This window comes from Montipora foliosa, chromosome 11, assembly GCF_036669935.1.
Source record: "Montipora foliosa isolate CH-2021 chromosome 11, ASM3666993v2, whole genome shotgun sequence".
In the NCBI taxonomy this organism is placed as follows: domain Eukaryota; kingdom Metazoa; phylum Cnidaria; class Anthozoa; order Scleractinia; family Acroporidae; genus Montipora; species Montipora foliosa.
The window spans coordinates 7,681,617-7,708,072 of NC_090879.1; the positions used below are offsets into that span (position 1 = coordinate 7,681,617).

The following is a 26,456-nucleotide window of genomic DNA, read 5'->3' on the forward strand; positions in this document are numbered from 1 at the left end:
TCACACAAGATTGAGAATGTGATCGCGGAACGAAGAATTTAGTAAGGTTGAACACGGTCGAGGCGCGTAGCGCCTCGTTGGCTATAACCAGTATCATATCCAACAAGCGCGAATGGAATAATTGTTTTATTAAATTCCTTAAATTCCAAAAGTTTAGAAAGTACGAAATACGAGCGAAAAAAGCGAGCAAATCCGAGCGAAATCGAAAAAACTTGATGAGAACTGATAGCCAACGAGGCGCGTAGCGCCGAGTTGGCTATCTATCATCTCATATCCAAAGCGCGCTCATGGAATAATTGTTAAATATTGATGACCAGCTCCTCGAAACCGAAAGTAGTACAAAACAGTGGGACAATATAAGCGGTTAAAACTTGAACATAAATATAAAAACATTTAACCTTAAATACGAACACATTGCATTCTTGAATTTTCGATCCCTGATTTTGGTTTTCGCACCGTATGATCGTGCGGAGAGCGTCTCCGGGCTGGATATTTTTATGGCGGGAAGCAACATTCCAAATGTATAATTCCATTCAGCTTGGCAGCGTAAATTTTTCGGAACTATATTCACTTAACACGCTTGATGTCCGGTGACTACGCAAAATAAAATCGCTTGTTGGGCTTTTACAGCGGTAAAATTCTCCACAACGGCTACTGGGCTTGAATCGACTTACCTTCCCAGTTTTGCTCTGTGTAGCCTCCAAATATATAATTTCCACTCCTCACCACTGTTACAGTTGGTCCTTTGCGGTCGCAGCGAGAGTGAAAGTGGGTAGCACCCCAGCCATCGCGAGAAGCTCGATATATCAGCGCATAATTTTGGCCAGCACTTGTGAGGGAGCCTTTGAGCCAATCCGTCAATACTTGGCGCTGCTCCATGGATAAGATGGAAGAATCGTTGAAGGGGTTGGCTTTAAGTTCCTCAATGATTCCTTGAACTTGATAGAACTCGGCTTCTGTGAGCAATTCTCTACGAATGATCTTGTCTTCTGGAACAACAAGATTCCCCGTACGCAAGTAATTCAGGATGTACCGGAAGTGGGTTCCATCGCGATCAATGAAGTAAGTTCCATCTTCAGCGGGCTTTGTATCGAATCTTCCAGAGAACATAGCGCTAAACATTGAACCTGCAGAAAATGAAAGAAATTGGGTGAAAACAGATGCTCTTGTAGGCCAGTTGCAATTTCAAGTCGCTGAGGAAAATTACTTTAGTGCATTAAGTATTACAAAACCCAGGCAAAACCATTGATTAATTAATAACCTGAATCCTTCCTCATAGTTTCCGGACTAGTTGAAAATATTTGTCCGCCAACATTGAGTTTCAGTGTTTTGGGGAAATTAACGTGTTTAAGCTTCTTTGCCACGGCATCGAAAGCCTCCATTTCCTTGCGAAGTTTCAAAGTCTCACAACTCAGAATGTCAAAGACTTCTTTAATGTGGCCGTTAACCGCTTCTACGGCCCTTTCTCTGTCTGAAGCGAAATCTTTCTCCTCCACCTCCCGCGGTGATGATGCCATGTTTTTCTGGAAAAAGAAACTTTCTGTATAACACAAACATTCACTGTCGCATAAGGTGTGCCGGCAATGCGCCAGATAGTTTAAGTATAGTATTCAAGAAGGGCAGTATGAGCTCGTGGGCTCCTGATAAAGGTCTATTTTTCTATTGGCTAAACTCCCTTTTTTTCCGTACGCTCATTGGCCCAAGCTTGACATTTTAGATCAGCTGATGCAACCCGTTCGATGATATCATCGTGTAATTTTAGGCTTGGTGTTTCAGTCTCAGTCTTTTTTCGTTTTTCTTAAGCTTTTTTTTTTTCCGCGTGGGTTAGCCCACTTCTTTCTTCGCTTCGACAGTCAGGGTAATATAACTTTCAAATGGTGCTACTTTCGATTTTTTCGTTTAGTGTGTTTTGGCTTTCCGCGGCCAGCAATGATGCGTGCGCGAAACTCACTGAACCAAAAACTCGGCTGACTTTCATTGATTTCGTGAGAGAGTTCCGCGATATAAAAAAGACAAATTGATTACAACACTGTCAAATATCACCGATCAAAATTACATCAGAAGTAAACTGGATAGGAGTGAAATCATTTTTAAACCGTTATTCCATGGTTTATAAAAATCATAAAAGTACTTGAACTCTCATTGTTCTCAATCTCATTAATAATTCATAAGCCAAAAACAAAAGAAATCACTACCTTGAAGGAAGTTTGGATACAGTGTGGTCTAAATTAGCATAAAATTTCGCCAACTTTGATTCCAAGTATTTCTTAAAATACTGATTCCTTTGACAAGCAATATCAAACACTCGAAAGAGTGTTTCATCAGATATTCAACTACCTCGAAATCGGTTAAAAAACTCCGCCTTCGGCCTCGTTTTTCAACTCGCTTCTCGGTGTTTGGATTTCCGATGAAACACTCCTTCTCGTGTTTGATATATTACCAACATTTTATTGCCCCATTTAGTACAAATGCTGGACATTGATAACATTTTGGGCCTTTTTATTTTCAAAGTTATGTTCTAGTTCAAGCTATCCCAAGGGGATTTTTTGCCTTTACTTTCAAAAGGCCGTCACTGAATTTTTGTGTGCAGAAATGGGTAAAAAACACAAACAACCAAATAGACAAGGGTATTGCCGAAGCTTCCAGCGTTTGGGTATAAGGGCAATCGTTATTTAAGGTAATTCCTTAGTATTGCATTGCGCATCCCTACTGCGCACGATTTTCGCGTCATTAGAGCGCGCACATGAGCACGTGCGCGTAAAAAAAGCAAGAGATTTCCCTCAAACTAAGCCCGATAGCGAAAATAAATGCTCCTTTTCTCTCAAACGAGCACGGTGACCCCCCCCCCCTTTTTTTTTTTTCAGGTATTTGCTAAGAACAATCTAATAAAGAACATGTTTGAAGAAGAAAAAAAGTTTGATAGTAGAACATGAATTTTTTTTGAAAACAGTTCTGTACTGGGTGTATTTTAGCCAAGGCGAGGACTTCAAGCTAACCACAGAACGGTCCCAAAAAGTGCACTATTCCTACAACCAGGAAATCAAAAACGGCGTAAATGAAGCAATACTGCTTATGTGAATAAAAGAAGCTTTATTTTCAAAATAAAATTTTGTATCTTCTAAGTAACCAAGACTTAATTCTGTATGAAGATGATTCGAATTTTTAACGCGCAATCAGTAAAAATGCCCCATTTTAAAGCCTGCTGACGCGTAAACAAGCACGGTGACCCCATTTTTTTATTGCATTTTTTAATGTTCATATCATGAATGTTAATTATGCCAAGTTTCCAAAAAAGATTGATAGTAGAACAATTTCAAGGGAATTACCTTAAGCTGATGGCGTGTCTGGCATTCATGAGGCGAATCCAGGCTTTTTTCGTGGGCCTGGGAGAGTGGTCTTTCCAAATTGAACTTTTAAAAATATATAAATGTTAGAACAATGCCGTATCTACAGAATTGCTTTTGTAATACACTTCATTATGTAAAAGACCACCAAAATGACCGGCACTTTGCCAGGGGAACATTCTGCCTTTTTACGAAAGGGTCATGAAGGAAAGAAGACAATTAAGCTCCTCTGAAAACCAGCCTCTCCAAACAGTTACATGGGCATTCGAGACGCTTATCACGCTCGGGAATGAGAGTTTTCTTAATGAAAACTTTTTTTTAATCAATAAAATGCATAGTTACACATCTTAAATAAAAAGAAGAAGAAAACTAAGTTGGCTACTATTTAAAAGAACTCAGGCTAGTTTCCTGTCTAGTCTGCCCTTTGTCGCGTGGATGTCATGACAAATGGGGCATTGGTTATATCTTCAGGAAAGCACCTATATTTTGCGATATATTTATTTGCCACTTGTAACGAGAACGGAATCAAGTAGATCAGACATGGGCATACATGGGCATGCATTACACTTGAATTAACAGCATTTTTTTAATGGATTATACAAGGATTTTCAGTAGAACTTCTCATGAAGTTCATTACACCATCATACTTCGTCGGTTTGTACGGACAACTATCTACGTGTTAATTTTGTTACAAATGAAAAGGAAATTGGATGCAGAGGAGAGTAAAACAACTTGTTTTCTTCATTAAAAAGTATTAATTAACAGTACAGGGATTAAAAGTAACAAATTAATTTTATTTCTATCAATTTAAAACTTATTATTTCGAACGAGTGTAAGTCAGTTCTCCTGTGAAAGAAGACTAGGCACATCCATTGGTCTTGTACATGAACTCGACGACAAACTTTGGGCGAGACAGGAAAATCCTTAATCAAATGCAAAAGAATATGAGGTAAGAAAGCGAAACCCTGTTCCCCACGATAATTATTTGCAATCTTCTTCAGATCGCGCCCGTGCTACGAAGGTTATTTTTCTCTGCTGTTACCATGACTGCGCGGTCTACTTTCACACCAACTGACCAATAAGGCGTCGTCTTTGAAATGACTACGCAACCACACATTTTAAATGATTTTCATCGGGTTAGGACCAAATAGGGTAGGATCTCATGGATATATACCCACCACGAGTCCCATAGGTCAAACCTCGTCAAACTCTCATTTTACAGATTAAGTTTCTAAGCGCCCATTTTACTGATTACCATTTTACTCTCATATGCCTTATTATTAGCACTGAGCACTATTTAGTTCTAAAAATTAATTTAGAATGATTAGTATTAGAATTATGGTTTGTGTATACCCATGAGATACTTGTGGCCAAATATAGAGGCTTCGCTTTCGTACCCTCTTGTCAAACGCTAAAAATTCCACTCCTCGGCCAGACTTCCACTTCATAATTTTATCGAGCATTCGCTGCACTTTTCCGGGCTTTTTCATTGTAAACTGCTCTTGTGTGATTATAAGCCTCCAGTAGGTCTTGACCAGCGTAGTTCTCTGGTTCAGGTTTGATCAGCAAAGAAAATACCGCACTCAACACATCTCGCACGCAACGGGTTGGCAGCCAGTTCTCCTCATTCAGAAATCCCAGACATACATTCCCTGCTGTAGGGCTCACATTTAGGTGATAAATTGGAGTCAGGAAACGAACCTGTGATCAAAATTAAAATGAGATATTTGATTTGTCCGTTTCAACAATTTGATGATTGCTTAGTTACCTGGCTTTTGACTAAAAGCAACAGCAGGACTTTTCTGTATTTTTGTCCCAACTAGTCGCGTTTTAATAAATCTGACCGGCACGGTCCTTTAAAAACACAAATGCGGTTTTAGGTATTACTTAAGAGTTGGAGAAGAACCTCTCATAATCTTGAACTTCGCTGGACTAATGATTTGATCATTGCAGTAAAATGAATGTTGACTTACCGTAGGAGGTCCAAGGGGATACGTTTCACTTGATGGAGAAAGGCATTTAGTCAAGGATCGGACTGAAACATTTCAACGGAGCTTTGGAAAGGAAGCTTTCGATTTGAAATCAAGTCAACACACGTTTCAATTAGTGTTGAGTCATATAAATCGGTTTGACTATAGTACCCCAACAATACAAGTACGGTAAGTAAGTAAGTAAGTAAGTAAATAAGTAAGTAAACTTTATTTCTGTGTCAGGATATAAAACTAGCCGAAGGAATAAATCCTTCCACTAATAGGGGACACAAAAAGAAAAATAAATAAAATTCATTTAAAAATTTACAAGTAATTTTACATAATAAAAGCAGAACTATGTACAAGAATAATTAAAAATCGCAAAGGCAGCAATTACAACGCTCATTCTTTAAGAATTGACTCAAGTCGCGCTTACGCATTTGTGTGATAAACGTCTTTAGCGATTGACCGTGAATGGTAGATGGCTCCAAAGTTTTGGCCCGAGGCATCTTTTGGAGTGCTTCCCGTAGGCAATGGTGGAAAAACAAACAATACAAACATCAACGCTAAATAAAAGGATACGGTAGATAAACTTGGACTTTAAATCTTCCTCCTGAAAAAATAAACTGAACACTGTTAAGGCTCCAATCTGTCCTGTGGCAAACTTACACCACGAAATACAGGAAATAAATAATTGTAATAAAACTTATCTACCTGTTAAGTGACTTAGAGCTTCAGTATCATTCAATGGGGATAATACAAATCGAGATTAAAGGTAACTTCGGTTTTTGACAGGAGAAATCTGGAGTGCCCGCCACAGTTAATTTGGACTCGGAGCTGGGGCCCGTTTCTCGAGAGTCCCGAAAACTTTTCGGGCCCAAAAAGCCATTTGTGAAACTGCCAAGCACTTGTTTTGGAAAGGCGATCTTTCAAACTGTTTTCAAGCTAACTAAAAGAAACATGTCTGTGAAGTATGATGACTTAAATCCTCTACGTTCTTGAGCTACAAAGGGAATTGTGACACCCGAAAATGGCCCGTAAAGTTTCGGGACTTTCGAGAAACGGGCGCCTGGAGAGAAGGAAGCCTCTATCGGGCGATTTAAAAACTCGTGTTCCAAACAATATTTCAGTTTACCAGGAACATTTTAGCAATTAACCTCACAAACACGAGAAAACTGTTGCATAAAATCACCTTTTTTCTTTTCGCATTCCTATTGAGAGTTTTAAGCTACTCTGAATTAAGGAGGTTGCAGATTCTTTAAGAAGCGAAATCTCTCCTGTAAATGGCATCGACGCTTATATGTAGGACCGGAATTTCTACTGCGCAAGGGTGAAGACTTTTGTAACAGCGAACCATTTGTAAAAGCATTTTTCGTCTTCCCTGAGCTGTACTGAAGCCATTACTTTACAAACAACTTTTTTAAGCGGTTGAATATTACTGTCAGTTAATGACCTTTGTAAGGAGAATCATCTGGTCCTGGTACTATTGCTTCCCATATTTGAAGACTGTCTGACGGAATGCTGACTTCAATTCCATGAGGTTTTAAGGATTGCAGCTGGCTAAGTTCTTTTTGTACCCTTTGTCATGTTACAAAAAGAAAAGTAGGAAAGTCAAAGATGAATGGATTTGAAAGCGTTTACCTGCAAATACATGCTTCGCAAGGCCGTCACTCCTGAACCCGAGAAAGAAAAATCATAATCCGTCTAAGAAACTTCAGTATTAGAGAATTTTATCGGTATATAATTTATCTGATCTACAAATTCAGCAATCTCTCTTGCATTTATGAGCAACAAGACTGAGACCAGTATAACACTATAAATAGAAATAAACTGTAATAAAATTTAAGACGTTCTTTCCTTCCGTTCTTAAAAACGTTTACCTGCACATCGATTGCAACAATTCAGAACTACAATTCAGTATTCTCCTTTCCTTTCTAGAATCGATTGTGTCTGGTTGAATAGGTGCAAATTGAAACCTAAAACTTGCAACAGGACAGTGTTAACTTTGTATTTCTCACCTGGAAATGTAATCTCTTCGTAAACTCATTGTGTCCTGAAAATAGCTTGCAGTTGGCAAATTTCGATCTGGAGTAAAATCAAAGAAATATCTTAAAATGATAAAGTTATATTACTCCAAGGAATTTTACAGCAATTCTGGGAAAAGCCCATGGCCAGGGAAAGTCCGTTTCATTTGTGATGCAAATCGATCTTCCTAGCTGTTTATTATTGTCTAATTGGTAAGAAGCTCGTCATTCACATTTTCAACTCAAACGTCGAGCGCTTTTTGCGTCCTCTTGGTGAGTCTTGACTTTATCCTCCAAGTTTTTGATGAAACGAAACCGACATCAAAAAGGAACTGATTTCATAGTTTGTCAAACAATGCATATGCCAAAATTGTGTTCGCCAAATGATTTACGCCTCATGAGAACGTCCGAGGGAAAACCCCCGTTCCGAGAAAGATGATGTCAGTCTCATCTGAGATCGCCTTCATAGGCTTTTTGAGCTCACACTTCAGCTGAACAGTTAAGTCTTGCGCTCAATTAAAAATCACTTAAAACCTCATAAGCTTCATTTAAGAATATGAAGAAGTTGTTTTGTCAAAATTGATGTACGCTTCAGGACACTTCGAGGTAAACCCCCTCTTTATTTTTATGACTTCCTCTCTTGATTCCAAGAAAGATGACATCACGCTCATTTACCATCGCCAGTTTTGACTTTTAGTCGCACACTTCAGCCAACCAATAAGAGTATTTACGTAAATTGAAATTCATTTTAGATCTCGTAGGTCCAATTTAAGAATATTCGTCTTTCTAAATGCTTAAAAGTTTGCCCGGTTGTTTCAGTTTTTTGGGGGAATCCCCTGGACTAAGCCGTCCTGTAGTGGCCTGTAAACAACGATTTAAAAAAGTGTCTTAAAGACTAAAAGAAATTTTCGAGGTAAACCGTTTCTCAAAGACCGATTTCTATTAATTTTAAAGTTCTATACACAAAGCTGTAATCAGACTGAAACAAGCAACGTCATTTTCGTAACAGAACAAATCAGGGAAATGTCCCAGGCATCACGTGTTGTCATACAAAGATAATTAATTAAAACTGTAAACGGGTTGTTTTCGATTTCACTTCGGGGTGAGCTTTGAAAGGTTAGTCGTCTGAGAGGTCTGTCTGTTGATGATTTAAAAACATCGTTTTGATTGTTGTTTTTCTTTTTCCTGCGTCGATAGAATTGACCCAGAAATTATCCTCACCTCAGTCTTTTCCACTTCCGACTCTGATCTCGATGGCACCTAAGGGACAAATTCAAGTTTTTGTGCATGGCTTACAAGGAGGGATTACTACAGTTAACATTGACAAGGTTGGGCTAGATTTAGTCTACTATCGCACTTCCAAGTCGAATGGACACGTGCATGAGCTGCTTTCACTATTGTAGGAAGTTCTGAGAAAACCGATGCAATTTTCTACGAAGGTCATTGTTAATGTTGGTCATCAGAAGTTGAGCGTCTCGATCTTTGTAAATCACAAATAGACAAGGTTGATGGAAAGTTAATAAAGAGTTGTTTTTGACCTTTTTCAGGATGCCACTGTGAAAGAATTTTTCACGTTGCTGTCTCAAAAGAATGGCATACCTGTAGTTAAAATGCGTGCAGTCTACACGACAAAGCAACTTGAGATTGGTAAACGCCTGTCTGACTATGGTATGCAAAATGAATCCAATGTGTTCCTTGTCTTACGACTGATGGGTGGCTCAAGTCAAGATTCAAGCATTCCCCCGGAGAAAGTGCTGGATGATGGGGTGGAACTGTCTGATGCTCCGGATATGATCACGTGGGACGATGATCCTGAGAACAAGAGAGCAAAGATGCCTTGCGGGCATGCTATAAGTATGGGAATTGGGCACGCGGCGTTTTTGAGCCACGGACAGACACCGGAAGTGAGCTTTACCCCTCCCCCCCACTCCGGGGGTAATTCCTTTTAATGGACTAAAGGGGATGTACCGCTGGATGTGATCGCATTTTCACGACTGAATTGACTATAGTAGGGTTGCATTTTCAATAGAGTTACTAGAATGGGGTCGCAAGTTGTCGGGATTTTGGGAGTAAGAAAATTTTGGCTAGATTCGCGGTAAAAAAAGTTCTTACAGAAGGAACTGTAGCCTTGTTGATTTAATATTTACTAGTGGTATTACATTCCGTTTTGAAATTACAATATATAAGGTTTATGAATAAACAGAAAGTGACTAAGTTGGGGTCGCTAAAATTACATTCACCCTAAAGTGACCAAGATGGGGTCTACAATTGGCCATAAAATAGACTATAAAGGGGTAGGGGATCTGAGAGGCCAGCGGCACATACCCAGCGAAAATTGACCCAAGTACCCCCACCCCGCGGTTTACCTCTTTGACTTGTCTTCATACAATCACATGTGTATTTCTGAGCATCGCTTCTCTAGAAGTTAAGTTTCAAAATCTGTGAGAGACCTAGCATGCAATATGTTCAATTCCGGCTGCGGTTCCTGGCTCAAAAAAGTTGCCTGCTTTAAGCTCCCTGTTCTTAACTTTATGTAACATTGCTAACAATTTCTTTTAAAACTGAAGGTTAAAAAGGTAGCACCATTCGTCATAAATTTATGTTGAAGTTGACAAAACCATAAAATACCATATCCAAAGAAAATGTCCTATGTCCTCGCTAAAAAAAGTCATAAAATATTCGCGGATGGGTCGATTTCTCTGAGATTTGAAAGAGTGATTGCTAAAGAATAGAGAAAGGATATTTGTTACTAGTAAAAATTCTTGTGTTTTGCACGAGAATGCGACGAAGAGGTTAAATGCAACGCTTCTTACGCGGCGTAAGTGGTGTTTATGTTGTCTTTGACAGAATATTAAATTATAAAACAATTCTACTGAAAAATAATCTTTATTTTCAGCGTTTAGTTAAACATAAAAGATGCAACTCTTAGCGAGAAATAATATTTTATGTCACTATTTTGGGAAAAAAAACTTGAATTCGCGGGAAATTTATTGGGTAGAAAATGAGCTTTAGGAGGGAGGGCGTATGTGAGCCTAAACGCGAAGGAATCCCAAATATACCACTATCGGTTTTCAGGGAAGTGCGGGGGTGCAAGATCAGGTGGTTACAAGAAAACAGCTGTAAATCGTCCGGTCTTAACTGTATTTCAGGTAATCCTCCGATCTTCGGTTGATACTGACAACCAACTTACTCCCATTCTTTTACCTTCAGCTCCAGAGTCTTTAACAGCCTACTGTCGCAGTATTTTGGACGCAGGTCGCTCTCGATTTCTGTGCCCATATATAAGCGAAGATCAACCTCCGGTTTATTGTGGTGTGGAATGGGATTACATAGACGTCAGGCGCCTCGCTGTATTGACTGAGGAAGAAATTGCTGAGTTTGAGAAGAAAGTCTCAAGAAATTACTTAATCAAGGCCATGGGAATCCAAGAGTGCCCAAAATGCAACTCATTGGTTGAGCGTATCAACAAGAAGGACATCAGAGTTGTGTGTCCATTGTGCACTAAAAATGAAAAAGCGCCGTACGAATTTTGTTGGCATTGTCTCCATAAGTGGAAGAATACTTCAGACACCTCTAAATGTGGTATGTTTTGGTCCGTTCTTATACCTTGCAAGATTATGAAAATGTACGCGAGTGTAACCCACATAACCCACATCGCACAGGTCATATTGAAACCTATAAACAACACACTGTTGATTTACAACTGGTGGCTTTGTTTCTCAGTTTCACATCGAGTTCTCGATCAATTTTCTGGCCACAAACACAGGCTGGATGGTGGTGTTTTAAAGCTTAGATCCTTAAGTTGTTTCCTCACGATATCTGCTGAGATTTGGTCTTTAAAGTGCTACTGTGATCAAATTTTTGTCCCTTGAGTTTTTTGGTTTATCACATAGAGTACCATGAAACATTAAAAACGCTGTTTACCGTTTGGAAATATCTGCATTGGTTCCCGAGATATTTAAGTTTGAAAAATGTGTTAAATATGCAAATGAGAAGGCTGATGACGTCACCCAACCCAATAGAACATCAAGAATATAAATAGAGCTATCTCGGTCAATTTGCAACAGAGACCATTGAAACTTGGTGAGCAAATAGTTCTGAAGGCAACACACCTACGACTGTAAAGAAATTGGTTCCCATGGCAACTCACTCTTTTCCAGTCCCCTCCAACCTGATTTCAATATTTTGGTGATCTCAGGCTAGAAATACATTTACCAAGGCCGCAAACTCGACCTAACATCTTTATATGCTGGCAGGATCATGCAGATGAAGCATCATTTGCAAATATCAAAACAGAACGCCGAAGGTGGTCTGCAAATCTTTTAACATCAGGGAGGTCTGGAACCCAGTATGTTGCCATGGTAACAAAAATGGTATGCTCATATTGTGGAACACATCTACTAGAATCTTAGTGCAAAGAACCAAGTATTTCTGATACAAATTGGCTGAGATATCTTTCTCCATCATACTTGATCAAAATTTGGTTGGGTTTATGACGTCATCACTTGGCTAATTTGCATATTTAAAAAACTTCAATATCTCCAGAACAAAAAGAGATATTTGAAAATGGTAAACAGCATTCTTCTTCTCGTACAGACTACGTGTTTATGTGCCAAAATGGCTTAGATAGGGAAGATGCAAATTTCGTCACAGTAGCACTTTAAGTGGTAAGATTACTCGGCTTAACAAATGCAGAAACAAATTTGTCTGTTTAGTGTATGAAATGCGTTTTAAAAGAGCCTTAAAGCGAAATCTTAACGTGCAATCGGACTCCATTCTTGCGACAGTATTTTCATAATCTTCACACCCTAGCATATGCCAATTCTTCGCGCCAAATATTGCTTTAACTTCTGTAATTTTCATGATCTGTTTACAAGCTGTTCAGCACTCCCAGCTAGGTAGATAGTGAGGGAAACTCCCAGCCAGCCGACTAACCTCGTGAATGACCGCTCGCCAAACCGGTCAAAACAGGCTTTTATCTCAACATGCGATAAGTTTAACCATCGGTAAGCTTCTCGTGAACGAGTTCTCCTCCAGTTTCTGTTCTCATCCAACCAACGCGGATTTAAACGTTAAAAATATTTAGAGTTTCCCAGTGAAAGAGTATGAAATTTCAGTAATAACTTGCCAGCCAGTTGAATTTCCCCTGCGGAACAGGCCCCAGTTGTTCAAACGATGGATGGCGCTATCCGCCGGACAAATCACTATCCACGGGATAACGCATTTACTTTTGTTGGTGTTTATCCGCTGGATAGTGATTTACCCAGTGGATAGCGCTATTCATCGTCTTAACAACCAGGGCCAGATATTTTGCGGAACACCTTCATTGGGTACCCCTGTGTGTACCACCATAAAGGGTTTGCCTTACCCAGTTAGCGTAATATTTAGAATACCACTAAACCTGCTTGGAACAAGTTGGCCCAATTTATTGAGTAGAGAAGTAGGAGCTGCTCTCAAAAGCTAATGTAACTTAGGCTCCCCGACGAAAAGTTACTGTTGTTAAAGGGGCTATGTCGCGTTCTTTTAGGGTGTTCATCATCAGGAGAAATCTTCAGTTTATCCCGACCTTAAAACTCTAAAAGGGTAATATGGAATTCCTTTACATGTATTGATAAAATCATCGTTACATTACAAACAAGATGATTCTGAGCAAAATGGCCTTTATCCAGGCGTTTTTCCATAAACTTGAAAAACGTCGGGCCGACCTCTTTCAAGATTACCCAAATGCAATCGGTTCAATCTTGTCCATTTGTGTCCATCCATCGTTCTCTTTCCTTTTGTTGTATTTCTTTTATGTTGTTCAACGGTTTTAAGTGGTTATTGCCATGTTTCATTCTACTTTTTAGGCATTTTGGGTGTCATGAAATTACCGTAATTTTGCATGACATAGCCCCTTTAAGAACCTGTCCATAGAGAATGAAGCCTTGTCTTTCTTTCTCGTAATTATTAATAAGTAGCGTTTTGTCACTTTCTTAAAGGGAATTCCGATTGTTCTGCCGAGGACAGACGCCTCAAGATTTTACGAAATTGTCCACGCAAGACCATTGTCGGAGTTGTTGGTTGCCCTTCTCTCCGTGCATGCTTAAATTGTGGCATCCTAATTGAACATGTGCGCGCTTGTAAGCACATGCGCTGTCGATGTGGAAAGGAATTCTGTTTCATCTGCTTGAAACCTAAAGAAGGATCTTCGTGGAAATGTGGCAGTTTTAATGAAGCTTGCACTATTGCAACAGTGCAAACAAAAATACCAGGAGATAACTAGGATCCACAAAACAACGAAGTGACTAATTTCATTTGCTATTGGTCTGTTAACCAGACCACTATGGATGACAGTAAAGAAAACTTGTAGCTTTGTAATGTTTAGCATTTGGCCAAACAAGGTGCCACAATGTAGTTTTCTGCCCGGTCAATTTGTTTAAAAAATACATATCATCGCTCAGTGCAAAATTTTTCAACAAGTTTGACAGACTTAGATTTAGCGTTAATTAAGCGATTGGTACAATTTTAAACTACTTTACTGGCAACTGTCTCGCAAAGTACAATACATTTCAAGACAAATTATGCCGGTTCAATAGAAATAAAATAGCCAAATAAACTTTACTGTTTTTAGGGGAACCCTGGCATTTGTTGGAGAGGTTTTTGAGAAGGGAAGATAGAAGATAAACATTATCCGCAGCTAGACAAAGTCAAATGAAAACTTTCTGCAGTACATTTTGCGCATTAGTGATTACAAATATTTCATCCGAAGAAAACTGTGCACGCTTTCCACAGGATATCACTAAGTAAAAGCTAGATCTCCTCACTAAAGTAACCTAGATGGTGATTTTCGATTACAATTTCGCTTTCGTCACGTTTATCTTTTGCGACGTTTTACAGATGCAAATGTTCCTTCTTGCTTATATCGTGTTGAAGAAGGTACCACAAGCCTTTGAACATATAGAGCATGTGCAATTTTAGTAGGACATGCTATTGCTCTTTCCCTCGCTGCATGTTTGGACCCCCCGAAAATTTCCATTTTACTATATTTCAGCCAGTAGGAGTCCAGTAGGTCTACTGACAACCAACCCCATCCCACCCAACCCACGACAAACAATCCTCATGATTGACCTTCTCTAAATTTGCACAACAACCTTCAAAATAAGCCCGCGAGATAACTTGCTTCTTTTTCCATCTCCTCGTTAGTCCTGAACGCTTTACTTTCCAAGCCTTCTTTCTGTTTATCGTGTTCCTCTAAAGCCTTATAAATATCGTCATTTTGTTTGAAATCTCCTCTCTTTCGTGGCAAAACATGGACGTGGACATGTTCAACTGTCTGCCCTGCATCAGGTCCATCTTGAATCGCAATAGAAAGCGAGGTGGCGTCGTACGCTTTCTCAATAACACGTGCGATCTTCTGGGTTGTAGTAAACAAATCTGCAACTTCCTCTTCTGTTAATTCACAAAATCTTTCGACAATTCGAACAGGTGACACAAGTACATGTCCTGGGAGAACAGGTTTTATGTTCACAAAGGCAAACGATAACTTAGACCGAAAAAATATCACAGAGGGCTCCAAAATGATCCGACCAAAATTAAAGCCACGGGAAGCCATATTGGAAACGGAAACTAAAAGGACGTTGGGGTCTGGACATGAGATCAGTCAATGCACATAAATTCTGATTTATTTCCGCTGCACGGTATGCAGGCGTACAATAATACTAGAAAACAATATGGCGGCGACCGCTGTAGAAAATACCGGCCAAAAACTTAAAAGTATACCGCGCGGAAGACCTAAATCCGGTAGAGTTTGGAAAAGTGAGAAACAAAGGTAATGCTCCCATGCGAGGAAAGTACTTTTCCGTAAATTATGAGCAGATATTCTCTTGAGGTTTGCACATGGTTTGGGGTAAAAATTACTGTAGTCCAGAATAGTCAAGGCCACATTTACAGAACCTATAGACGAGCCGGCTCTTTTGCTCTTTGCTTTTGATGCCATTATGTTTGGTGGCTCGTATGGTTCAGCAGTCGATTGCAATTTGTATTCTTCAGCTGGTTGCATATAATTGCACACCCTGCTGGCAGAGCCTTTCTTTAACTTGCTCGATTTTGGGGAGTAACTGCAGAATACCCCGCCACATCGAGTATCTTAGGAAGCTGGCTACGCGGTACGCGGAAAGAATTAAAGTAAAGATGGCGAAGTATCTTTACGAGCTGGCTACGCGGTACGCGGTACGCGGAAAGAATTAAAGTCAAGATGGCGAAGTATCTTTACAAGCTGGCTACGCGGTACGCGGTACGCGGTACGCGGTACGCGGAAAGAGTTAAAGTCAAGATGGCAAAGTATCTTAAGTAGCTGGCTACGCGGTACGCGGTACGTGGAAAATTAAAATTCTAGTGTACCCTAACCCTAACTGAACCGTAAAATGAAAGCTAAAATTTCAAACGAGTGCTTAGGCTTAATCAGTAAACGAGTGCTATATTCTTCACACGGTCTCCGTAAAAAGAGTAGTTAACCGAACCGTTAAATGAAAACTAAAATTTTAAACCAGTGCTTAGGCCTAATCACTGAAACGAGTGCTTAGGCTTAATCAGTAAACGAGTGCTATATTCTTCTCAAGGTCTCGGTAAAAAGTCTAGTTAACCGAACCGTAAAATGAAAGCTAAAATTTTAAGAGTGCTTAGGCCTAGTCACTCAAACGAGTGCTTAGGCTTAATCAGTAAACGAGTGCTATATTCATCACACGATCGTGTTAAAAAGCGAAGTTTAAGCGAACCGTGAAATGAAATCTTAAATTTGTAAAGAGTTCTTAGGCCTAATTTCTGAAACGAACGCTTATCAGGAAACGAGTGCTATATTCTTCACACGATCTCGTTAAAAATTATAGTTACCCGAACCGTAAAATGAAAGCTAAAATTTTAAAAGAGTGCTCATAGGCCTAATACTGAAACGAGCGCTTAGACTTCACAAATAACATTGCTGCGCCATTTTGAAATCATTTGTTTATATAACAGTCTCCTATCTGTGGAATTACTTAGGCTTTGACGCTTTAAGAACGAGGAATGTCACGGCGTACCGCGTACCGCGTAGCCAGCACATATAACGTCGCTGCGCCATTTTGAAATTTAGTTCATTTGGAAATAAGTCCAAGTGGCGGGGTATTCTACAGTATTGTGCATTCCTATTTCTGGGTACCGCGTACCGCGTAGCCGGCTACGTGGAATATAGTTCGAGTGGCGGGGTATTCTGCAGTTAAGCCGATTTTGGCGTTCTCGAGAACGACTCTGTTTGAATCGAGTAAGATCTTTATTTGAGTATGTGCTGCATGTTGTCAGGATACAGTCTCGAACCCAAGCCTAATATGCCCGATCTCGCCATCTTCTTGGTTTTTCATGGTATAGTGGGCTCAATAGACAAGTTCATACTCTTGAGTGCATCATGGGTAATCAGGGCAAGATGGAGAGAAATTCAAAGGTTTGTAAGGAAGTTCAAAACAATGAAAAGTATTCATGGGTTTTTATTTTCCAAAACAGAAGATATGCGCTCAAATGTGCGGCAGAATAAATTTGGAGAGAATGGCTATTGTAGAAATTATTTTATTAAAAAGAGTTTCTGCCGTACATTTCCTGTAATTCCAAAGGCACAAAATTACAGAAAATGCATGGAGACCAAAAAAGCAATATTTAGGAATTCCAAAGAATGGATACCAAGTCTAGTTCATCTCAGTTGTGAACATGAACTGATTTGTTTGGTTTATGAAGGCGAAAGTGTATAAAGTAGAGTCATGTACAGTGTATTTTGCTCTGAATTTCCATACAAACAAACCTTTGAATTTCCCGCCATGTTGCCCTGATTACCCATGATGCAATCAAGAGTGTGAACTCGTCTATTATAACCTTCTGTTTTATCACTAGATGGATGCTTGCACGGGAAAAACGGATTTGACGAAACAGAGTTGACATGAGTCAGGGAGAGCCTCCTTTTCTCTTCCTCAGTAAAGAAAAAGACAAAAGGAGGCTCTGCTCGTAGGGTGATAATTGCGCGTCAGCTCCTCAGTTGTGAGATTGGGATAGCCTTGTTAAGGTGGCTCAAACCAGTTTCACCACTTTAAAAGAGACATTCTTATTTGAAGGGTTATAACTAAGTTATACTGTATCTAGGGGTTTCAATAAGTTTTTTAGTAAACGGCTGGTTTTGTGAAGTAGGTGGCTGAGGCAAGAGGGGAACTCCTAGGGGAGTTTGAGGAGGCCCTGACAGGGAGGGGGGGGGGGGTCCTGTTTCGCTTGTCTGAATTTTAAAATCACTTGTGTCGGGGTTTAATCAGCTCATTCTCGGCCTTGACGTCACTGTCAGAATTTTGCTGAGAAAAGATGTCTTTCGTCGGAATTTCATTTTATGTGCTGTTGCTACTTTTTGGGCCATGTCGCTTGTCGGAATTTACCCTGTCAGGGCCTCTTTGGGGGAAAACTCCCTCAGAAATCTAGGAGCTTGGAAATGGCATTTCCAGTAATCTGGGCATCAACATCAGTCACAAATATTTACTAACATGAAGCTGCACATGGCCAAGTTAGTGGACAATTTTTTATCTCTTGTTGAAATGATTATGACAAAATATCACCTCCAGCTGTGCACTTTCGAGTTGTGTCTTCCATTTTTAATAAACAACAAGTGGAAAACCGCAATGACTGAGTGAATGTGATAATGTGTCATTTAGACAAGGCCTCCGGATGCTTACGATAATTAACTATTTTAATGCACTTTCAAAGCATGGAGCACATGTACATAATCCCAACATCCCTCGCAGGATAAACATGAATTCACAATACTTCCAATTTGTAATATGAACATTACAAATGTGATTGAGGCAACATTTGGCACCAGTCTTTCTCCTCTATTCATCCAACATGGCGGACTGCAAAGATCGCTTTGGCGGGTGGCAAAGGCGAGTGCAAATAACTAGGGATTCATAAAAATATGCAACGTCCAAAAAAGAGCAGAACATACAGCAAAGTGTTTTTTGATATTCTAGTTGTTTTATTGAATTAAAAGTGAAATGGTGAGAATCGTGTAATTCAAGCTTCTCGAAAAAGTAGGCAGCGATAACTTACATGTAGGGAGTAGCTAGCAGAATTCGCCGGTTGCCGGCTTCTAATGAAACCTCTGTGTGTCATGTAACGGTAATGTTATGGGTTATGGTTCCATATGAAACACTAGTGCGTAACAAAATGCTGTCCTTATTGTGACGTAATAGGTTACCATGGCAACATGAAAGAAAAACACCCTATGTTTTGTCTTACTTGCTTATATCTCACAAATGAACTCAGCAACCCCCATTTTTTATTGTAGAATGGTAACATTATTAATTAGCAATCTGAGATAGAACTATCAGCAAATTTTTAAAAAATTCTTGGGAGCCAATTCAGAGCTACCTTTGTTTTTCGAAAAATTTAAGGTAGCCCTGAATTGCCCTCCCAAGAATTTATTAGACTTTGCCGATAGTTCTATCTCATGTTATAGAAAATGGGGGTCACAAAGTTCATTTTTGATATAGAAGCAAGTAAAGATGGAATGTACTGGTAGGGTGTTTTTGAATAGCTTTCATGTTGCCATGGTAATCTATTTCGGCACAATAGTGGGCACATTTTGTTAAGCAATAATTAATTGGTGTTTCATATGGTACCATAACATTGTTGTTACGTGATAGAGTATAGTGGTTATAACCCGTCTAATAAAAAAAAAATGTAAATGCTTTCTTTATAGTGGAAGTACACTTAGCTATCAAGCTAGTTTACAGGCACTCCACTTTTAACAAGGTGAAAGTAACAATTCAAACTTAACAGAAACATTATTAAGAACCCCAACTGGCAGGAGGCAACCAGTTGGCTATTTACAAAGCGTGGTGGAGTTGAATCAGGGACAACCGGAAACAAATCCAAGCCAGAGGTTAGAACGGGATTTGAACCCGGAGCAGCCGCATGCAAACCCAACGCCCTAACCACTGGACCACACCGCCTCCACAGGTGTGGTCTCTTAAATTAAAGTAGTGAAACTGGTTCCAGCAGCCTTAAGCAAGATTACAAGTCAGTGTTACATGCTTCGTTAAATAACAGAGACTTTCAACTTTGATTGCGAGGAAAAAATTATTAAATTAGCAAATAAATTAGTAAAGTACATGTAGCAAACAAGAACATTGCTAAGGACCCAGAGTACCACATACCTCAGCTGTGAAGCGTTGTTGCGTGACTTTCAACCTCCATAGATTCTCAATAGTAAATGAGGCCCTGTTAGGGGTAAATTCCGACAAGCGACATGGCCTTGAACCGGCGACATGATAGCCACGAACTGGCGACGACCGGCAGACTATTACAAGGAATTAACGAAAGCGACACAAAATTATTTAATGTCAAGACTGACCGACAGCAAATTTCAGAATTGTCAATGTTCTGCGGACTACGGAACATTTGCGCGTACACAATTCGCCGTAATTACTTAATAATGTTCATTGTTAACAACAATGGCCAATTATGGCTAATAAGGGTCCAATAAAGGCGAACAGAAATACATCTCATTTTACTGCAGCTGTTTTGATTGTTCATGTCATGTGATTGACGTATTCAGTGCATCACTCCCTTTGAGGTCTTTTCCGCTTTGCGTATCATGTTCTCCCTGCATGACCCATGTGCGCACTCCATCAGTCTGTCAGAGAGGTACTATTTTCTCTATTGATCGCGTTCATGTCGGTGTTCCAAATTGTAAGCCAGTTATTGAAATACATCACTATCGGAGTCATAATCGAGTCGTCGGAGTGCCGAACTTGTGTACGATCAGAGTCACGTGACGGGTCTGTTCAACATCAGAGACCGAGCTATTGGTTAACCCGAGTTTCATAACCAGTCCCCTCTACTATGATTTTTCACAGACCTTTTGTAAACGCATGCCTTGCAGATAATGAATGGTCGATAATGTCCTTCCTCCTGGGTTGTTATAGTTACAGAAAAGCACAGTCTGACAACTAAATCAGAGTTGAACTTGGAAGAAACATTAGACTCTTGCACTACCAGAATTGTAGAAACGCTATTATAGCTTGATTGCTTTGCCAAATTAGGCCTTTATTCACTTGTATAGTTTACTAGATGGAATTTCATTGACTTCAACAACTATTCCAAGTAGTCTGAATAGGTATTAAACATTAAAAAAGGTCTCAAATCCCTGGGCTTAAAAGTACTAAAGATAGAGGCCGTATGTTCCGTTGGCGTCGTTTCAGCGAATGGGCATTGTCAGAGGGGCAACGAGCTAAAATTTATTAATGAAATTCCGACAGGTGACACAGGAATGTTCTGAACTTTGCGACATAGCTAGCTGTGAAATTCAGACGGAGGACATGGGCACCCCCCCTAACAGGGCCTCGTAAATGGACTGTAGATGCTAATTAATGCATCTCAGTGGTAAGCTATGTAATTATGTAGTCCAACACTTAGAAGGTGATCATGCAAATAGGTGACAATAATCTGGAAAGACTCTGTAAATATGGGTTATTGACAAAGTGTGAGGTCAAGATGGCTGGATATTGGGTAAGTTCTTTTTTGGGTGTTTATGTCCCGAGACGAAGTTGAGCTCCACAAACACGCAAAAAAATATCCAATATCCAGCTATCTTGACCAAACAAGCTTGGTCAATAAAGGATTTATTACTGACATAAGATAAAACACCAAAAATGATCTTTGATCTTGCTGGATCAAGAAACAAATCCGGAGAAGGCAAGATAGCTCCATCTTGCCTGCTCGTGTAGCCAATCACAGTGCGGGATTTGGTTCATCTTGCCTACTCACGGAGCTAGTCATTATAATAAAGTGGATTACTGTAACCAAAACTTGTGTATTTTTAAACTTCTACCAATGACAATTATATAGTATTTGCAGTCACACTATAATTCAACCAAATTGTTATTATTATCATTATGTTCTTTTCAGAAAGTCTGCAGTTATTGGTGTTCAGCCGTTACACACATCCTGGAAGAAAAAACAGCAAGACAGGATGGAGCACAAATTAATGAAGGTTTACGAAAGAGAGCTCAAAGAGGAGGCGAAGAAAAAAAAAGAGGTACCAAATTTTTAATTCATTTGAACTGCGTTTGCTAAGTGGAGGTTGAGTGCTCTACAACCCAAAGCATGAGGAATCAGACGCATCTGCAAACATAACAAAATCACTGACAACAACTTACAGTGGCCACTCCTAGTTGTTAGCCCTGTTAAATTTAACCTCATATATTAATTTTGTACCCTTAGTAGGTTTCTTCTATTCATATCAAAATAAAGGAACTTTTTGCCATTCTGTGACACTACCGGTATTTTAGATACATCAACAATTAATACTGTTCAAAAGAAGTGGAATTTAAGGAAGCTTGTATGTGTATTGCTTTGGTATTTTTGCTGTTGATAACAAGTCATGTCTTTGTGGTACTTAACAGGATGCTAAGATACTAAAACAGATAAATATTTTCTCTAAATTTTCATCCTTAGTCTTGCAAAATTTGCACAATGGCAACTATTTTGTTGTTCAAGTTATATGTCGGCAATTATGGCTCAAATTTTTGATGCGGTTAAATGCAATTTAACAAAGTTAACAACAAAGAGCAGCACAGATTGGCAGCACGGTTATCTTCCAAGAGCAGTAGTGGTCAACGGTGTGTGGCCTAAGCACATGCTCACATGGTTCCTCAGTCACATGACTGCACTGGTGGGAGATCTTGCAGGTTTTCTTGACTGTGCTGCTTTGCCCAGTTGGCTTGCAGCCCGATCCCCCTCCCCTTCCTATTTTTCCACTGTTTCTCAGTGTGACGGGTGCCTGGACACCAGGCGTGGGGCTTATGGCCGCGCTGCAGGGATTGCGAGGTGTTAGAGTGTTAATCGGTCCGGGGGCTGGCTGGCTGGCTTCCAGTGGGAGCCCTTGGACATTCCAGGAATCCAACCTCCATTTTGTGATGTAGTTGTTTACCATGATTTGTCCATAGGCAAACATTTGAATAAATAATTATGTAGGACCTAGGAATCTCTCTTGTGCAGGCATGTTGTAGTTTCTCAAAAGCCTTTTTGATCCTTTTTGATCTACTAAATTTTAGCCTGCCATAATGATAATACTGTATTGTAAAAATAATTGTTTTGTATTTATGATTAAACTCATCGCCAATTGATGAGCTTGGGGAAGGTACCTTGGGTTAGGTGGAGCCGTGCGTGATGCAAGCCAAGTGTGCAGGTATCCATGGCAACCCTGAGAGCGGCAACCACCAGGCACTGTCACACTGATAAATCAGTGGAAATACTTACCAACCTACATACTTACCGAAGGTCACACGATGAAGACAAGAAGGGTTGGGGGGAGTGGGAGCAAAAAGGCACTGAACAATGGCAAGCAAGGCAGGCAAACAGCGAACAAAAACGTAGCTGTAATGCAACACAAAGGCCCCTGCAACAAAGCCCATAAAATGCGAACCTCCACGCATGGTCGCCTCGAACCGCCGCTGAGTGCATTGGCTCAAGTTTAACTTCGCCTAAATTACATTCAGCTACATTTAGAGTATTTTAAAATCTAAACCAATAATAATAGGGTAATTACAATATTATTAATGTTATTATGATTATTATTACTATTATTATAGGCCTGAAATCCTGCAACAACCTTATTTATTTGCACCTTAATTAATTAATTATTAACCCATAACTCCTCAGGTGCCCTAGCCTAGGACTCCCCCAGTTGACGAGTGAAATTATAGTCTGGCATTAGACAGAGTAAAATCAATTAGTAATACATATTTCACTCCCAGGATTCAATGGATTAATGGTGGGGTCATGGTTTTTGGCTGATTAATTAATTAATTAATTAATTAATTAACCCATTGACTTCCCAGGCACCCTAGGATTCCCCCCAGTTGATGGCATTAGACAGAGTAAAATATGTTGAGTGTCTATCCCAGGAGTCATTGTATCAAGTAAACAGGGAGCTTAAGTATGCATGTTTTTGAGATGGAGATGGTGACTGAAAGAGAGCTGTTTTCCGTTTTAACTTGTCTTCTCACAACAACCATGTTTACATTGCTAAATATCTTTTGTCCATTAGAGATGATTAGTATAAAAATCTGGGAGACACCACTGCCCTGGCACGCAAAGTGTTCTCTTACAGTTGCCGTCCACATCTCAAAAACATGCATGTTTAAGCTTTCTAATAATGTGCACGCAGTGCATACATTGTAAAGTAAATCCATGTCAGTGAATCACATTGTTTTGAACAAAATGCCATTTTTCAACCAATGAGTATTAAACAGGTCCACACTCACTGTGCAGGCATGAATAATAGATCTACTCAAATGCACTTTACAACAGTGAGACGCAATAGAAACATGCTGAAAAACCCCAGTTAGCACAAAGCAACCAGCTGGCTATTTACAAGAATGGTAGGCTTTAGCTTCGTAGCAAACATTTCTTTGGGGGAACAAACAAGATTTTCTATGCTTTTGCTCCACTGCCCCATTTTTCATATAGCCAAAACATAAAAAATCTTGCATATCTCTCCACGGAAACTCTTACTACACTGGTTACAAGAATGGTCATAACAAATTTCTCAACACCAAAGAAAATTAAGACAATAGTAATAATACCGGTAATCATTATTAGTATGTACCGGTAGTTACCATTCAAAAAGGGATTTGAGCCCAGTCTGAACATCGGCGTGCAGGTTGTGACCCAACTACTGATACATTCTGCATTCTCCATTCACTACTTGTACAATCCCATAATACACCTCTTTTTACCCCCCCAAAATTTTGCATAATCATTGTTTGCAATTTCTCCTGGGTCATGAAGATGTCCCAAGAGAAATTGAAAACAATGCTTATGCAAATTTTTGGTGGGTAAAAGAGGTGTAATACATGGGATTTGTGCATCAAGTAGTGAATGGATGCATACTTTGTCTAGTTTTCCTCTCCTCCCACTTGAATGTATGAAATTTTTTGCTTAACTATGGGCCTTATATGCACTATGGCAATATTGGCCATAGGTAATAGATTTCGTACCCTGAGCCACGAGTTAAAATGTTTCGGAACGAGTTCCAGTGGGCCAAAAGTTTTCAATCCCTTTGGACTCAACATGGCTGCCGTGTGATTTAATGGCCCATTCTTTTTTATTGTAGGAGAAATGGAAAAGAATCAAGGAGAGGAGAAAGAAGAAAGAAGATAATGAAAAGAAATCAGAAGTTGTACAAGTGGTATGTTGATATGTCTTGTCTGAGATGATTCACACAAACAGAATAAGGATTTGTGCTCTCAGCCTCTGAGGAATTAATTTTGTTGACTGACTGCACCTCAGATGTTTGAGGTTTCCTTTATCACTTTCTGTAAATGTTTTTAATACCATTGGACAACTGACTGGTGTAGTATCAGTGAGTACTCTTTGAGAGGTCACACATTCCAACTCTATCCAGACCAACACTCAGGGTCTTTAAATTGTGTGCCTTAATTAGTTTGTAATTTTGTTTGCAAATGGTTAGATTGAATTTTTTACTGTTAGGACATATCCTACAACTCTTGATCTGAGGGATGTTTCAAAGCTGGCGTTCTAAGTACTGTGGTCTGATCTCGACACAGCACACTTAAATTTAATCTTGCTCTGTTCTGTCGCCCCCCTACACAAGGTCGAAGGTTGAGTATTAAACTAAGTGCACAAAATAAACAATAATTTTATAATTGTGTTCATATGTTTAAAGTATTCTCTTTTAAACTTTCAGCTCCATACAAAGTCACATCAATCCTTTTTCTCTTTGAGCTTTAGTTTGCTTTTAATAGCCAGCACCAGTTATGCAAAGTTAACAAAATCATTGGTCACTTATCCCACAGCCAATCTACAAGTAGTGCGAAGTTTTCTGCTACTCCTGGGATGACGTCGCAAACTTCTTTGCATTTCACTTTCCGTCAGCTCAACCATGGACATAAAATTTATGCTTGGTTGTGGGTGAAATGACACTATTGGTTTTGCTGAATACCTGCCATCTTTGCAGTAGTCTACAGTACAGCCATCTGACGCATGACATGCAACTCCAAGTTACTCTTTAGGAGTACAATGTCGTTCAGCAGCCACCATATTTTTTTCTCTCCCTAATCTTTCTTACTTCAACATTTCAAGATGGTGGGCAAACATTTCATGAAGAAATTAATACACTAAGTGCAAAATTATCCGCTGAAAATGTACACTTGCTCTTCAGGCTATCTCAGTGCACGAAAAAAGCAATATTTAAATTTTGAGATAATAATGATTTAAGACAGTTCACTGTTGTTCTACAATAATTTTTATCTCTGTTAATATGTGATAAAAAATGTCTCATTTAAAATCTGTTTTGATCCATTTTCAGATAAAAAACACAGCAAAGATCAAAAGAATGAAGAAGAAACAGCTTAGAAGAATTGAAACTCGCTGAAGCAATAAAATTAATATTATTTTATTTTGACCTTCAATCAGTAGTTCTTCTATTTGATAGCTTCATTTCCCTGTCTCAACCACTCCTGTGAATTCATAAATAAGAGTATTTTAGGGTACGTTGAGGGACAACCCTCAATCATCAAAATAGTGATCATACTATTTTTTCCCCATTCATTACCTTTTTAATTGAGTGGACGTGTCTTTAACAGCCATGAGCTATTTTGATTTCCTGACCTTTGTGTCCATCTTAAAACTGTACTCTAAACAGCAGCATATTGCTCACCAAATTAAAGAAAAGACTATATAAAAATGTTCACCTATAAGGAACAAAAAGGCTTAAGGTTATGTCCTGTATCTAGATATGTCCAGGTTTGACCCTAATTAGATGCACGCGGATTTCAATAAGCGTCACAAAGTGTCCCCTTGCTCGTCTAGCCAACTTCAACATCACTTGTGTCTCAGAATACAGACAATTTATGTCACAAAGTGTCCCCCAAATGCTGCTCTTTAAGTGAAGATTAACTGCTGCATTTACCCAAAGCTAAAAATAACGCTAACCTTTACCCTTACCTTATTGTTGAAAATAGGTAGCAAATGCTTAGACTTAAAGGGACACTTTGTGTTGGATGTCAAAATTGGGCGTGCATCTAATTAGGGTCAAACCTGGACATAAGTGC

At 39.4% G+C, this 26,456-nt stretch overlaps 5 protein-coding genes across 9 annotated transcripts in view; 2 read left to right on the top strand and 3 right to left on the bottom strand.

Annotated features, from left to right (window-relative positions):
* LOC137977586 (uncharacterized) overlaps positions 1-1,640 on the bottom strand; it is a 31,848-nt gene extending 30,208 nt beyond the window's left edge. The window contains exons 1-2 of one of the 2 annotated variants that reach the window (XM_068824855.1): positions 1,262-1,599; positions 675-1,127 (exon numbers count right to left, since the gene is read on the bottom strand). In XM_068824855.1, the coding sequence (XP_068680956.1) occupies positions 675-1,127; positions 1,262-1,517 (709 nt within the window). In that variant the 5' untranslated portion in view covers positions 1,518-1,599. Of the gene's footprint in view, positions 1-674; positions 1,128-1,261 lie in introns of both variants that reach the window. The other variant, XM_068824854.1, reaches the window with a different exon arrangement.
* LOC137977588 (uncharacterized) overlaps positions 1-14,187 on the top strand; it is a 15,442-nt gene extending 1,255 nt beyond the window's left edge. The window contains exons 1-5 of one of the 2 annotated variants that reach the window (XM_068824857.1): positions 8,431-8,454; positions 8,536-8,666; positions 8,886-9,192; positions 10,549-10,920; positions 13,317-14,187. In XM_068824857.1, coding sequence (XP_068680958.1) covers positions 8,592-8,666; positions 8,886-9,192; positions 10,549-10,920; positions 13,317-13,600 — 1,038 coding nt within the window. In that variant the 5' untranslated portion in view covers positions 8,431-8,454; positions 8,536-8,591 and the 3' untranslated portion in view covers positions 13,601-14,187. Of the gene's footprint in view, positions 1-8,430; positions 8,455-8,535; positions 8,667-8,885; positions 9,193-10,548; positions 10,921-13,316 lie in introns of those variants that run through there. The other variant, XM_068824856.1, reaches the window with a different exon arrangement.
* LOC137977589 (ubiquitin-conjugating enzyme E2 D4-like) lies at positions 3,641-9,076 on the bottom strand. Of its 3 annotated transcripts, XM_068824859.1 has the most exons (7): positions 8,938-9,076; positions 8,560-8,598; positions 7,333-7,399; positions 6,768-6,892; positions 5,897-5,927; positions 5,318-5,345; positions 3,641-5,045 (listed from the first exon to the last, which is right to left on the bottom strand). In XM_068824859.1, exons 3-7 carry the CDS (start codon positions 7,359-7,361, stop codon positions 4,797-4,799), a joined length of 462 nt encoding a protein of 153 aa, XP_068680960.1. In that variant the 5' UTR covers positions 7,362-7,399; positions 8,560-8,598; positions 8,938-9,076; the 3' UTR covers positions 3,641-4,796. The 3 variants fall into 3 exon arrangements, with proteins under 3 accessions (XP_068680960.1, XP_068680962.1, XP_068680961.1); XM_068824861.1 differs by lacking the exon at positions 8,560-8,598 and having other exon boundaries at positions 8,938-9,001; XM_068824860.1 differs by lacking the exons at positions 8,560-8,598; positions 8,938-9,076 and adding an exon at positions 7,572-7,711.
* A 283-nt stretch (positions 14,188-14,470) lies between the features above and the next one.
* LOC137976632 (bis(5'-adenosyl)-triphosphatase-like) lies at positions 14,471-14,929 on the bottom strand. The gene has a single exon (XM_068824005.1). It carries the CDS (start codon positions 14,927-14,929, stop codon positions 14,471-14,473), a length of 459 nt encoding a protein of 152 aa, XP_068680106.1.
* A 79-nt stretch (positions 14,930-15,008) lies between these two features.
* Positions 15,009-25,801, top strand: LOC137977590 (coiled-coil domain-containing protein 86-like). Its single transcript, XM_068824862.1, has 4 exons — positions 15,009-15,145; positions 21,286-21,415; positions 24,497-24,571; positions 25,712-25,801. Exons 1-4 carry the CDS (start codon positions 15,048-15,050, stop codon positions 25,775-25,777), a joined length of 369 nt encoding a protein of 122 aa, XP_068680963.1. The 5' UTR covers positions 15,009-15,047; the 3' UTR covers positions 25,778-25,801.
* Positions 25,802-26,456: the final 655 nt, after the last annotated feature.

Coding starts and splice junctions, on each gene's coding strand:
- LOC137977589 (XM_068824859.1), bottom strand. CDS start 7,361: ATGAGTTTACGAAGAGATTACATTTCCAG. Junction 5,346..5,896: donor AAAGTCCAAGTTTATCTACC/GTATCCTTTTAT, acceptor TTCTCCATCAAG/TGAAACGTATCCCCTTGGAC. Junction 5,046..5,317: donor ATCCCCTTGGACCTCCTACG/GTAAGTCAACAT, acceptor TTTTGATCACAG/GTTCGTTTCCTGACTCCAAT.
- LOC137976632 (XM_068824005.1), bottom strand. CDS start 14,929: ATGGCTTCCCGTGGCTTTAATTTTGGTCGGATCATTTTGGAGCCCTCT.
- LOC137977590 (XM_068824862.1), top strand. CDS start 15,048: ATGGCGGCGACCGCTGTAGAAAATACCGGCCAAAAACTTAAAAGTATA. Junction 15,146..21,285: donor TGGAAAAGTGAGAAACAAAG/GTAATGCTCCCA, acceptor TGTTCTTTTCAG/AAAGTCTGCAGTTATTGGTG. Junction 21,416..24,496: donor AGGCGAAGAAAAAAAAAGAG/GTACCAAATTTT, acceptor TTTTTATTGTAG/GAGAAATGGAAAAGAATCAA.